The sequence below is a fragment of the Pisolithus orientalis genome, assembly GCF_024613125.1.
Source record: "Pisolithus orientalis strain OTSU chromosome Unknown F5J12scaffold_11, whole genome shotgun sequence".
Taxonomy (NCBI): domain Eukaryota; kingdom Fungi; phylum Basidiomycota; class Agaricomycetes; order Boletales; family Pisolithaceae; genus Pisolithus; species Pisolithus orientalis.
The window spans coordinates 699016-714365 of record NW_026260792.1 but is presented as its reverse complement, the minus strand read 5'-3'; the positions used below and the strand labels follow the sequence as shown (position 1 = coordinate 714365).

Below are 15350 nucleotides of genomic sequence, written 5' to 3'. Positions count from 1 at the left end.
CATGTCCACACCATCGGTTTTGTAAGTACTTTGCTGTTGCTCTCATTCTCTTCTTGTTCACTTCTGTTCAGATCACTTTCACTTCATTTACATTTAGTCACTCTTTTGATTACCAACACTATTCTGGCCTCATGGCCATCATTATGTTGACCTCACCTAATTCCCATCATCTCTTGTTGACCTTTTCACCTTTGACATCGCTTACTTAGTAGTTACATACTCAGCATGTAGCTACACTTATACCAGTCCGTGTCAACAGGGAAATAACAACTTTGAAGCCCCCAAGTTAGAGACAGAGAGAGGAAGCAGAGTAACAACATTGACATGACCCCTACCACTTCCCCTGCCTGGCACTGAGTCACAGGCATAATTCCAACAAATTTCTGGGCAGGCTCAAGGCCTGTGCACTCCCTAATCCATCACACTTTTCATTTACAGGTTGAGCAATGTGCACGACTCAGTTACATCCACTCCCTACCCCTTCCTACAGCTAGAGTGACTCCCCTTGGGTTGAACTCACCACTTCAGATCACCTATCCCTAGGCTGGAGCCCATACTAGGTAGCAGCTACCTGCTCCCCACAACACATGGCCTTGACATGCAACAGTCATGTGACTCCACTTAGTCAACACTGCAGGACTTTCTGTACAGGTCCTAATACCAAGTGCATGCATTGATACTCTCAATGAATCCTCAAATAAAATATCTATTGCCAACACTGTGTGGCTGCAGAATATTTTGAGTGTGAGGGTGTCTATTCTTGCTGTGTGCCTCAACACTTCAACCTGTAAAAACTCTTTCAGTGGTTTCTTTTGTGTGATGAGCCTTGATGGCTCCTTGATCTTGATCCTCCTTGCAATAACCTTTGACTTGGTATGATTCATGCACTGTGGCATGCTGTGTGAGTCAGTGATCTCTTCATATGCCAACCTTTTTGCCTTGAGACTGCCTGAGAGTGTTTCAAGCGCTTTGACTTTGACTCTTGTGGGCTTCACATATGCTTTGAGGCTTTCTGCTTCAAATTTGAGTGGAATCTTTGATATGAACAGGTCATCAGTTAACTGATGCTGACTGCTGGAACTCCAAGGCTGCTTCTTTCATTGCCTTGACCTCTTAGATAGGACTCCTCTAGCAACACACCAGTAGCCATCAGAGAAACTTGATGTGAACACCCTTTGAGTGTTGTCATTCACCTTGAATTCAATTGGGACCTTCATTATGAGTGGTTCTTCCACAAACACTGGTTTGACTTGCTGGAGTTTCACTGCTTCCTGTAACTTGGTAGTCAGTAGTTCATTTGCACTCAAAGAAAACACTTTTGTCTCAAAATGGGTCATTGCTGCTGCTTTGATGAGCCTGCCTGGGCTTTGGTCATCATTATTTGCCTTCTTGGGTGGGCTTGGTGGCTGTGCATGACTTGTCAAAACTGACTTTGGCACTTTCTCACATTCTATGTACCCTGATAATTCCATAGATCCCTGCATATTGGTTGTCAGTGAGTCATGTGTAGCTGTAAATGGAAAACACTTCATAGGTAGTTCTTGCTTGTCTAAACTCAATTCCTGGTCACTTCATGGTTGAATGTATTGTTCTGTGGCTGTCCAAGCTTGCTCTGAGCAAAATCCTTTCTGTAGCAGTCTTGTAGCCACAACTGTTGTCTTTGAGTTCATCAACCTCGAGCTGCCTTGAAGCCTGTAGTTTGTCAGTTCCTCCACTGTACAAATTTCTCTGCTTGCTTGACTGTTAACAAGGCTGTAAAGGTTGCTCCTTGATTGCTGTTGATCCAATTTCTGGGACCCAGGATACAAATGCATGATGGCCACCACAAATTTGGGCCAATTCAACTGATCCTTGACAAAATCATACCATGAGTCAGGGACTTCACCACCTGCATACCAGCAAGCCCATTTGGCCCACTCTTGGTCATTGAAGCATTTCTTACACTTGCAAAGACTTCGAACCCCTTCAAAATACCTAAAAAGGTCAGATGCTTGTCCCAAGAACCATGGTGCATCCCTTGAATGCCTCGATGTCATTCCCTCGAGTTCTTCTGGTGCATTCTCATGGCTTCTTCGCAAAAATTTGACTATTAATTTCCCTTTGGATTTGCTCCTCAACTCAAGGGATCTTTGACTTCATTGCTCACTCAACATTTACTGCTCAAAAAATAATTCTGAAAATTCTGGAGTTCCTGAGTGTAGACTGTAACTAGAATTGAGATTCTGAGTACTTAGCTTGTCCAACTTAATCCAGCAAAAATTTCATGCAGTGATAAAGAGGTGGCTTCTTTCCCAAAAATGAACAGAACCCCCCTTGTGGTGGGCTCCAGATGTAGGAATAGGTATTAGATAATCCTAGAAATAGTAAATATCAGTGATGGATGAGTATGCACTTGACCCAAGAGGGAGGTTCTCACTGGAGAAAAGAAGTGTAGTGAAAAGTGTAAAAATGCGAACTAGAATGTAGACTTAGCTCTAGTTGTGGCTGCTATTCTAAACCTCTTTCCAGTCCTCCTGGCCCTTTGGGTACTCCCAAAAGTAATATAATTGACCTCAAAAACTTGCCAAAATGCGAGACTGAACCACCCTGCTGCTCAGGGCCTCTGACATGAATTGGTTGTATGGTAAACTGAACTTGTGTGAACACAGTGCATGTGCTTAGTCAGCAATGTGGCTGCTCGCCACAAAGTCCAATGGTACAAACATGAAAACAAAAGCAAGAAATAAAACAAGTCCCCCAACCCCTATCTCCTGACCAAGACAACTTCCCATAGGGAATTCAATCTCATTCCCTACACCATGCACACCATGAAACACTATTGCTACCAAGCACTGAGTCCCACCTCCTAGTTTCAACAGTCCAGAATCCCTTGGGAAAAGCAATTTGTTCCCTTCATTTTATTGTTGTTACCTGAGCCATCTTGCTGTTAAGTACAGGTTTACCCTCAGGTGACCAGGCTTTAAGACTAGGCGACAGGGGCTAAGTCCAGTTGACTAGAGTCAAGGCTGGGAGACAGGGGCCAAGTCTGGTTGGACCAGAGTCAACACCAGGAGGTCAGGGGTTAAGTCTGGAGGTCCAGACTTAAGACTGGGAGTGTGGGAACAAGGCTGGTAGTGTGGGAAACTGACTGGTCTTGGAGCACATACAGGGGAAAGCCAGTCTGGGGTTGGATCTACCTCCCTTGGTCTCAGCTTATGTGCTGTACCCTTATGCAAGCTGGGGAGAGGTCCGGGACAGGGGCTGGGGATAGCCTAAGGCTCAGCCTTAGCTATAGAGTAGACTTGGAGAGTAGTACTGAGTTCAGGGTAATACTAAGTTGATATTCTAACTGGAGTGCTACAAAGTATGTACATGGGTTAAATATGTGAGGCCAGTCTGGAGTTGTCATATCCATGACTCTTGGACTCAATCCCAGTCCAGTCCAAACCCCTAGCCCCTAACTCTGGTCAAGTCCAGTCCTAGTCCAGCCTAGAAAACACAACTCTCTGGCCTCCTGGGCTTGTGCTGCTCCACCCCAGTCCTCCCAGGTCCATGTCCAGGTCACCTGGACATAACTCTGGTCTGTTTTCCATTGTTTGTACTATATTTAGTCTAGTCCCCTTTGCTGATCTTTGCTTACTGTACAAAACCTGTGTCTGGCTCCAGTTACACCAGTCACCCAGACTTTGACTATTAGTCTCAGCACAGCCTCTGTGTCTATCCTCTCTTGCTAATAATCTTTCTAATAGCTTATCAACAAGTCCAGCTCTATGTTTGTTACTCCAGACCAGCCTCATGTATTTAACCTCTGTACATACTTCATAGAACCTCACTCAGAATATCAACTTAGTATTGCCCTAAAGTCTGTAATACCCCTCAAGTCTATTCTATAGCTAAGGCCAAGCCTTAAGCTATCCCAAGCCCCTGTCCTGGACCTCTCCCCAGCTTGCATAAGGGTACAGCACATAAGCTGAGACCAAGGGAGGTAGATCCAGCCCTGGACTGGCTTCCCCCTGTGTGCACTCCAAGACTGGTCACTTTCCCACACTCCCAGCCTTAACTCTGGTCCAACTGGACTTGGCCCCTGTCTCCTGGCCTTGACTCTAGTCAGCCAGACTTGGCCCCTGTCACCCAGTCTTGAAGCCCAGTCACCTGAGGCTAAACCCACACTTAGCAGGATTAAAGAACATGAAGCCAGACTTGTGAATAAGCTATTAGCAAGATGATTAGCAAGGTATGGACAGCCATGGGGGCTGTGCCAAGACTAATAGTCTAAGTCTGGGTGACTGGCATAACTGGAGTCAGAACAGATTTTGTACAGTAAGCAAAGGTCAGACAAAAGGACTAGACTAAATATAGCACAAGCATAGAAGAACAGACTGGAGTTATGCCTGGGTGACCTGGACATGGACCTGGGAGGACCAGGGTGGAGCAGTGCAAGGCTGGGAGGCCAGAGTGGACTGGAGATAGGGGTAAAACACTGGACTTGAGTTATTTAGGCTGAAGTTGGGTTTCTCAGGGCCAGAGTTAGGTTTTCTAGGCTGGACTAGGACTGGGCTTGACCAGAGATAGGGGCCAGGGGTGTGGACTGGACCAGGATTGAGTCCAAGATTCATGGATATGACACTAGCTTGTATTATACAGCTACTTGGACTTTTCCTACACCACCTTCACCTTTAACACCCATCACATTATCTGATTCATCATCACCAATGCCCTCTTTTTCCCATCTCTTTGATGCCTCTGAATCTATACCCAGAATCCCAGCTACATCTGCCACACTGCCATGGCCACTTGTCAGTTGCAGACCACCCATCAGCCAATTAGTAACCCTCCAACACTTCCACCAGTTCACTTATGCATGATACCACCTGCTATGCATCTGTAGCCAATACCCACTCCTCCCATTACCAATCCAGCACCACTGCCACAAGTGAACCCACCAATGGCTAACCCCCAATTTCAGATGCCATTCTGCAGTACACAGAACTCACCTAGGTTTAGCAGAGATTCCCCTATGCAGCTTCTGCACTACCTTGAAGACATTGACTTGCTCAGCACTCTTGCTGCTCTTGATGACTGTGGCAAGATCAGAGCTGCAGTCCACTATGCTGACCTCAAAGAAGCCAAGGTCTGGCAAACACTTCTGGAAGCTGCTCCCACAGCCACAGATTTGCATTACCTTGTTGAAGAATCACAGCAAGCATTTTACAATTTTCTTTGCACAAACATAGGGAAAAAAATCTTTGAAAAGATACTTTGTTTTATCTCATGTTCTCTGTTGAAACAAGTCGCAATAATGTTGAATTTTGAATGGTTTTTCTGACAGAAAACATGACACAGTGGATTACCAATGTTTTATTGGTAAAAAACAATTACCATGACCTACCACCAAAAACCAAAAACAATCATCAAAAAAATTATTAGTACTGTTTTCTACATGTTATGCAATACATTAATCAAATACTTTACCACAAAATGATTTAAACACACTGATCATTGAAGAACATGTAATGTTACATAGAACATCAAAAGTAAATGATATATGTTTTGTATGTGATAATTATAAAAACATTTGGCCAAGTCTTTCAATGTTCACCTGGAAAAAAAAAAAAAAAAGAACAGCAGTTCAATGTTTTCTCTAAAAACATGACATGCTAAACTACAATTTTTATGTACAAGAACATGGTACTGAGAGCATGCCAAATGTTCTAGGTCAAATTACAGTATCTTATCTCCCAGAAGGCACAATAAATAAATAATGTATTAAAATATCCTGTTCTACCACAGAATAACTGTGAAGTAGGCATGTTATATGTAGAGGTGTTGTGAAGGTTCTGAGCTGTTTAGGTTCATTTGTGGGCATGACTGCCTTGTGCACAAATCCAAGTTTGTCTCTCTTTGATATTGTTTCATAGGTGACAAGCTGACCACTCCCTTCTAGTGTGCTTGACTTATTTTTCCAATCTTTCAGCATCTCTGCCCTAGCTGCATCATCAGGCCTCTTGCTGTCCTGCCCTGTTGTGCACTTAGTCCCTCAGTAGCTTGTCAGCATACTGAGGTCCATCTACAGATTCCACAATTATATCCTAAAATAAAAGATGAAACACATAAAACAGTACAATGTATCACTGATAAAATGACTCATCCAGTTCTTCCAATGAGGACCATGGTGGGTCTGTCATGCACAAAATATCATGTTTGACAGTTGTGGACAGACAAACATGACAATTTTACTCAAATTATTCCAATATGGCACAACATTCCAGGGGTGTTACAAATGTATACTAGGCATATTTAGGACATAACAATGCAATCTGCATGAGCCAATTTTTGTTATACTAAGTTTTTGAAATTTTGACCCAAAAATGTGGCTAGCCCCCAAAAGAATCCATACAAATCCTGGAAAAAGCAGAATAAGTGGCATTAGCCTAGTACAGTATGATTGCAATGTCAGGGTACAGCTGTCACACTAGTGAGGAGCAGAAAAAATTGAGCAAGTCTGAGGTTTGTGGTCATGTGAATTGCTCTTTGACACAGGAATGCCCTTGAAAGCCCACTGTAACATGCAACATGGCTGGTCTGCATAACCAGAGCTCAGCTGTTGTTGAAACAGGCAATGTATTGTTCCCTGATACACCCAAATCTGACAAGGATCAGTACACAAGCAAATGCATGAGGACATGATTTCATGCTCCCAGCCCTGAGCAGAAGATGAAGAACTGGAGTGGAAATGCACCAATGTACTTGACAGTTTGAAGTTTACAGCCAGTGAGAGTGAGTCAGAGGATGAGCTTGAACATGATGATGCCACATTCCAAGTCATGGGTGTTGGTGAGGCTGATCTCTGTGCTCAGTTGGTCAACCTTGCCATTAGTGCTGGTGATGACCATCTTGGTGAGACTTGGTTACCTCTGAGAGAAGCAAAGTGTGCTGCCCAATGAAAGCAGTCACTCAGATGCCCCAAGGAATACAAGGGTCCTGATGTCCATCAGCTCTCACAGAAAGCCATGATGTTCATTGAAGTGGTTCTTAATCCTACCTTATATAGGGTCAATAACATGTTACCACACCCCAAGTACCACATTCAATCTAACCAAAATTTTGGCCACCCTAAAAAGTCATGGGAAAAACTTTGGACCACTGTTTTTTGATGTATTTTCACCTGTAGCATCTGAATCAAGTGTTAGTTGCCCCAAAAAAGTCATGGGAATCCAGAATCAAAATCATTGTGTTTGTCTGTCCACAACTGTACCACAGAACATGATAAATAAATAGTGTAATAAAATATCAATATCCTGTTCCACCATGGAGCATTATAAACTGTGAAGTAAGCATGTTATATGTAGAGGTGTTGTGAAGGTTCTGAGCTGTTCAGTTATTGTCAGACTGCTGCCTACTGCAAACACAGTGCTGAACTCCCCATTTCTTGCATGAACTGCCTTGTGCTCTTTCACTTTCAAAAGTGGACTGGGGACATTCATGAGTGGTGGGGGTGCTATCAGAGGCTACTCTTTCTCTAGTCAGTCAGGGCAACCATGGATTTTGGACTATCCTGTTCTACCACAGAACATTACAATGTGTGTCATCAATGTGTTGTTGCAAGAAAAAACAACAAAGGACACAGAATACTCAAGTATAAAAAGTCAGGTGGCACATATCATGACTGACTGAGGTTTATTCCATGAGATAAGATCATGTGACAGCATGTGATGGGGTGGTTGAGCAAGGACAAGCAGTGATAGCATTGATGGTTACAGATGCCACTTATCATGTTCTGTGGTACAACAGGACACTTTAATACACTCTTTATTTATCATGTTCTCTGGAAGACAAAACAGTGTGATTTGATTGAAAATATTTAGCATGTTAATATGGAATCTCAGTAGCATGTTTTTGCATGTAACAGATATTGTTTCAAATGTCATGTTTATGAAGTAAACATTGAGCCAATAATCTGATGTTTTGTGGGTCAACATTGAAAGACTTGGTTAAAGTTTATTAGTATTATCACATACAAATCATTTATCATTTACTTGTGATGTTCTACATAACATCACATGTTCTCTAATGACCAGTGTGTTCAAATTATTTCATGGTACAATATTTGATTAATCAATTACATAACATGCAGAAAACAGTACTAATATTTTTTTTGATGATTGTTTTTGGTTTTTGGTAGTGGGTCATAGTAATTGTTTTTCACCAGCAAAACATTGAAAATCCACTGTGTCATGTTTTCTGTCAGAAAAGCCATTCAATACATTAGACTATTTCCACTTGTTTAAGCAGAGAGCATGTGATAAAATAGAGTATCTTTTAAAAGATTTTTTTCCCATGTTTGTGCAAAGAAAATTGTAAAATGCTTGCTGTGCAATACACTTCTAGGCAGCTCCCTCATGGTTAGGTGAGGTTGGCCAAACCACTTGCATGGGGCTGAAACATGCTGAGGCTAGGTCAGCTGGAACCACTTTCAGGCAGCTCACTCATGATTAGGCTAGGTCAGCCAGAACCACTTGCAGGGGGCTGGCACATGCTGAGGCTCAGTCAGCCAACACCACTTCCAGGGAACTCACTCATGGTTAGGTAAGGACAGCCCACACCACTTCCAGGGAGCTCAATCATGGTGAGGTGAGGTCAGCCAATACCACTTCCAGGGAGCTCACTCATGGTTAGGCTAGGTCAGCCAAAACCACTTTCAGGGGGTTGGCACATGCTGAGGCTGGGTCAGCTGACACCACTTCCAGGCAGCTCACTCATGGTTAGGTGAGGTTGGCTGACACCACTTCCAGGGAGCTCACTCATGGTCAGGCTAGGTCAGCCAAAACCACTTGCAGGGGGCTGTCACATGAGTCAGCTGAAACCACTTCCAGGTAGCTCACTCATGGTTAGGTGCAGTTGGCCCACACCACTTCCAGGCAGCTCCCTCATGGTGAGGTTGGCCAATACCCCTTTCAGGTTGCCACCACATACCCAGGCTGGGTTGGCTGACACCACTACCAGGGGGCTGGCCCTTGGGCAGGCTGGGTAGGCTGACCACACCTCCAGGGGCACTGGGCTGGTCCAGCCAACACCACATGTAGGGAAGTCAGCTGATGTTGGTTAGGCCCACTTTCAGGTACAAATGTACATATCAGATGTCCTGGTTTCAGGACTAGATGTGACTGAAGGGTCTGCCATCCCCTCCACATCCTCACATGACCATCCAGCATGATGTCCATGAATCCACACTCTCCCCCCCACTCCTTTCCTTCATTGAACCACCCCCAAGGCCCCAGCAGACACAAATGCCCTCTCTCCCCTTTCCACCCCAGTGCTGCACACAACTACTCAGACTACAAAAGGCAAAAGCCTTTTCACAACAGCAGTTTCTCAGACCTCCAACCCCTCCCAGCCTGTGCTGTATGCCTCAACCACCACCAGCACCTCTTTATCATCAAGTGCAGAGCCATGCACACATGGGATGAGAGGAACAAAACATATACAGAAAGAATTTACAAAGTGCTTTTCACCAAGGACAGTGTGAGTCAAAGTGTGGAGAGCAGGTGCAAACTAACCAAAACCAACACCAAAGACAAGTATGGGTGAGTGGTGGTTTACTTCCACAGAACCTGGAGAGCAGAAAAATCAAAGTGGGGTGTTTTCAAAAGGGGAGTGCTCCTAGCACAAGTTGTCAACAAGTTACACAGGAGTAGATGAATTAATGATGACTGTGAGGGACATGTTGACTAGAGTAATGATCTTCAATGGAATGTGCTCCTGGCACAAATTGACATTGAGTTATGCAGGAGTGGGAGGATGACTAAATGATGAATGAAGGTAGATAGACCCTTAATGGAGCCTCAACTACCAAGGATGATGAATGATGCCTCTGTCAGTTATGAACTTTCTCCACTCCAACTGCTGTTGGACTTGTGTTGGTCTACCACCAGACTGAGCAGACTGTCCTCTGAGTGGTCATGTGACCTCCCTTCAGACTTCTCCTTGACAGCACACAGTCAGGTACTCTGCAGTGCATGCACCATATGGTCCAGCACCTGGACTGTTTCCTTTTTGGGATGCTCTATGTTACCCATTCATATGTCCTCCATCTTCTCTTCATTTGTCATCTAGGAAGTTTTACTTGGAAATTATGAGTCTCTGTATGTCAGTTCTGATTCTGATTACTGTACCTCTGTAGTGAGTATAGAAGCATTTACCATACTCCATTGTTCTTCAGTATGAATATCAACTTAGTTCCTACTCCCTCTTCTCTGTCTTCTGTCTGTCAGAATTACCTCCCACTATCTGTCTGTTCCCTCCCTCTGAAATACAAGGGCTGAGATCATGCAAGGGGGTAGCACACAAGCTAAATCTGATGCCCTCACTCCACTCTGCCTTTGTCTCAGTGGACTTCATCCCTGCTGACACTCCACTAGTTGGAATTCAGTGTTGTAGAAATGCATATGGTGCAAGGATTCTTTCCAAACTCAGAAGGCAGGATCATCTGGCTGAGCACTTTAAGTAGGTGTGGGAACAGAGTCAATATCTTTGGAAATGGTGGAGATATGATGAAAACCAGAATGCCATACATGGGTGCTAAAAACTTTTGATGGGCACTTAACTTGCTTCCTCTTTTCCCTCTAGCACTGACAACTCATTCTTGTGTGAAGGATGAATGCTAACATCCAGCAGCTCTTCTACACATGAGGGCTTTAGTCTTCATCTCCATTCGTGTCACCATGTACAACTCACCAATGAGTTAGGCAGAGTCAGCTGTAACCATGTCCACAACACCTTTGGTGTGTGACAGTGGGACAGTTCATGGCCTGTTCCAGGTCAATGTTAAATGTGGCCATGATTGCTTTATGGATGTGGTGGAAGGCAGCTGACTTGAAGTTTGGGTGAACCTCAAGGTTGGGGTTGGCCATGGTAATGGGGAGTCTGTGGGAAACAAAAGAAGAGAGTTGTGAGATATGATAGGATAATGAGTTAAATAAAATGAGTGTGGTAATCATTTGGTGTGACAACCAATAGTGGCAAACAAGGTGGTGGCACAGAAGGAAAAGGAAAGTGTTGCTTACCAACATTCATCCAAAGACTAAACTCTGTGTCTGGCACATGCCTTGCTACATTGCAGAGTCACACTCCATGAATATCAAGGTCTAGACCAGATTCCAGATGTGAATGTCCTGCATGTTAGTACAAATATATAACTCACTGATGCTTGTACACTTGGGGTGTATTCCTGCTATCAGCACTTCATGTTGTAACACTGGCCTCCTCCCTACATTGGTCTGTGCATATCTCAACTTCTAGCAATCAGATTTGTGGTGGACTTTGACCACTGTGCTCCACAGCTTACTCCACTCCCTAAGAGGTTCTCAGGGGTGTTGTGCAACTTTGACATTATGTGACTGATGGTTCAAGTTATGTAATTGTGCCAATGAGCTGTGATTTTCATTTGGGCATTCTATAACCAGTTGTTATCCAAATATCATAACTGCTTTGACCCATTAAGAAACACCTTGCACCAGATAAGGATAGGTCACTGTCTACACCATGATTAGTGGAAATACTGCAAACATCAGGACAGTTTTGTGAGCCACTGGACAAAATCTAACCAATTAACTGATGAATCATTGTATGTCATTCAAGACTGTCATCACCATCATTGTCATCAGGGGTGGTTTGGTTATTACAAGCTAAAACAACCAATTGGTCACATGAGGCAAGACAACACAGAATCCTGGATCACATTATCTGGTATATCATGTACAATATACATATATACTACATAGTGACACTAGACAATTTCCTTGAAACACATATGCCATTTATTCCCATGAACCATCTGACTCAAGTCCAATTCTACACAGCCTCCCCTGGAAATGGTCACACCATTCCACATAGAGTAGAATGGTCTCCTGAGTGTTGGATGTATCCAAAGAAGCAGTTTGCCCTTTGGGCCTCTAATCCAGCCATCATCCTGGAGCTTGACTGGTTCGTCCCTCACATTATCATCCTCCAACTGGAGTCCATCAAGAAGTTGTTCACTGTCATGTAGTACATGAGATGATTTTGATGAGAAGCAAATAAAACATCTTTTAACAACTTCATGTCTTCAGCAAAATTATGATGCATAACAGGGACAATACTTACTATCTGTAGCATAGGATGGAACAAGTGCACTGCTTGTATTGCATGCAAGCACCTCTGACTCCTCATGCACACTGATCACATGGTGGTCATGTGGGACAGGGACAATTCCCTCATAACCAGAAGATGGTGCAACTGCTTTAACTTGTGTATGCCCTTGGGGAGAGCTACCATTCTGTCCACCTCTCTCAGCATCCCAGATCCTGATAGTTCTATCTCCAGAACCTGACACAATCCTCTTTCCATCATGGGAAAATGCAACTGAGTTGACTGCATTTGTATGTCCCTGAAGTGGGCTGTCCACCAACACACCTGCCTCAGTATCCCAGACTATCACAGTGCTGTCCCATGAACCTGAGATAATCCTCTTGCCACTGGGGGAAAATGCAACTGAGAACACTGCAGAAGAGTGTCCATCAATGGGACTCCCAATTGGCCCACCTCTCTCAGCATCCCAGATTCTCACAGTCTTGTCCAAAGAGCCAGAAACAATCTTCTTTCCATCAGGAGAGAATGCAACTGATTTGACTGCACCTGCATGGTGCCCAATTGGACCACTAAACAGCATATTTCCCATGACATCCCTAACCATCACTGTCCCATCTTCCAAGCCTGAGACAAACCTCCTTCCATCAGGAGAGAATGCAACTGAGAAGACTGCAGAATTATGCTCCTCAATTGGGCTGCCAATGATCATACCCCTCTCAGCATCCCAAACCCTCACAGTCTTGTCCCTTGAGCCTGAGATAATCTGCTTGCCATCATGGGAGAATGCAGTTGACTCCACAGCATCTGTATGCCCCACAAGTGGGATGCCAATTGATCCACCTCCATCTGCACCCCAGATTCTCAGAGTCTTGTCCCTTGATCCTGAAACAATCTTCTTGCCATCAGGAGAGAATGCAACTGAAAAGACTGCAGAAGTATGCCCCTCCAGAGGACTGCCAGTCTCCAGACCTCTCTCAGCATCCCAGATCCTCACAGTCCTGTCCTTAGAGCCTGAGACAATCTTCCTCCCATCAGGTGAGAATGCAACTGCATAGACTGAATCAGTGTGCCCATCCAAGGTAAGCTGGGCAACTGGCCATCTTTTGAGACCTCCTGCAGCAACCATAGCAAGGCCAAAGAATCTTGGCATGAGTAATCTTGACAGCACTGTACTTGGAGGAATAAATGGGAGTGCAGAGATGTAAAGGTGAGGTGCACTGTGTGAAATTGCACTACTGAAGTTGTGAATAAACTTGATTCCATCTTCTGCCAATGCCAGCATATCTTCAAACCCTCCTTGACCCTTGGATATGATATCAGATGAAATCATGTACCACCATGATATTTACTCACCTGTAGCCATATAATAGTGCAGGCAAGTGCACTTGTGGCATGTCCAAGTTCATTCAGAAGGCTCAGTGTCTCAAGCCAGAAGAGAATCTTTTCACTCCCAATGACAGCTTTTACCAAGGTTGCAAGTTCCACATCCCACACAGCTCTCTGCAGATGGTGGGCCCAATAACAACATGAGTAGGATAGACTGGGCAAGATACTTTTGTTGGCCCTCTCCAGCAAATCAGCGACCTCAGAATTGCAGGAGTAGGAACTATCCAATCCACAAATGTTGAATTTGAGACCAACGCAGAGAGTCTGCAATGAAGCGAAGGCAAGGCTATTTTGTATGTCAGCACTCGATGCACCAACAAAGTACACTCCACTCCGCGAATGATCACTGAGGAAGTCATAGAATGATGCATGGAGAGGTCGGACGACAGAGCACCTGTCAGATATCCCACTCAACAGTGGTGCCATGAATTCGAGAATGATGATCATGTCGAAATGGTCCTTCTCTGAGGGGAAGTGACTGCGGATCTCATTTAATGCGTCCAATTGCAGAGGTTCAAAGGATGTCATGACCTGCTGCATCACTGAGCGGAACTGTGCGAGTGTAGCCTCATCCAGGGGTACCATATCCTCCAGGATCGTTCTGTACATGGCATCCAACAGGGCTTCCCTGTCTCCGGAATGAGGGAACATGACCTCGTTGTAACGCTCCACGACCGTTCGACCTCGTCGATTCGACTTAATGAACCGGCAGGCCAGACGAGCCCACTCAAATAGACCATTCGACTTCCGAGCGATGCTCTGGACTTCCCTGGCTCCGATCTCTGGAAGACGGCGAAGTTCGGTGGAAACATATAATCGGATGTCACGTTCTGCAGACACTGCAGAGATGTCGTCCAATGAGGTGGCCTTCACATGTGCGGCAGCACTCAGGACGTGCTCGATGTCTGGCAGGGGCCTGGACGTCAGAAGGATGCGGAAATTGGAAGGCAGATGAGCAGCCTCCGGCGATGTGAGGAGAGATAGGATTTGCTCTCTCGATGTGTCCGGCCCACTTTCGTCCAATGCATCAATCACCACCACCACGTTCCCAACTGTAGCTCCATTAACCTTGGACAGGGGCTCCAAAATGAGTTGCTGCCATTGTTGCGCCACGTCAGGTGTCGTCTTGAGGGAGAAATCATTTGACACGACTTCCGCCAACGCTCGCCGAAATGCTAGGTCGCGATCAGCCAAATCACGAGCAATCGTCGTCAGAATCTTCTCCTCGCGGTGCTCAGCCTGCCGGTCACGAGCGAAGCAAAAGCAAGACCCGAGTCCTCCCACGTCCTTGATCCACGACGCAACCGTATGAGCAATGGCCGATTTCCCCCTTCCCGCTTGCCCGTAAAGCCAAAAGATGCGAGCGTCAACGCCAGGATCGTTAATCCAGCTGACGATCTCTTGTAAAATCTCCTGCCTTGTGCCGTCGAGACATTTCTTCGTCGTGTTCAGCCCCGCGCCTCCTGCATAAGCCATACCATCGAGATTCAAGTCTTCGAATATGCGATATGTGTTAACCTGAATGTCCCGCACGGCGCGATCACGGTATAGTTGCATCAAGCTATCTAGGGTCTTGACGTAGCCATCGATGAAGGTCTCCGTCTCGGCGAAAACGCTCTTCGCAGACCTTTTCCCTGAGGACGTACTACGTCATAACATGTGGACCAAGATGAGGACATGACCTACAGAAACTTTTCGTTGCAGGATAGTTGCAAATGAACTGCGTGGAGTCGCTTGTCACTCGTGCGATCTTCGCAAGGATATCCCTCATCGGGTCGATATTGTATACGCTATCTGTTTCCGTGAGAAATTCGTAGACGCCTCGAACCGTGTCGAGGAGGCGGGATACCCCGTTGTCT

General features: G+C 45.1%; 1 protein-coding gene across 1 annotated transcript; it reads left to right on the top strand.

Moving 5' to 3' along the window:
• Positions 1 to 6429: 6429 nt before the first annotated feature.
• Positions 6430 to 7133, top strand: F5J12DRAFT_782250 (uncharacterized protein; the record flags this gene model as incomplete). The annotated part of the gene is made up of 3 exons (XM_051742696.1): positions 6430 to 6486; positions 6741 to 6907; positions 7031 to 7133. The coding sequence occupies 3 exons, from the start codon at positions 6430 to 6432 to the stop codon at positions 7131 to 7133; spliced, it is 327 nt and encodes a 108-aa protein (XP_051600854.1).
• Between the last annotated feature and the right edge of the window lie 8217 nt (positions 7134 to 15350).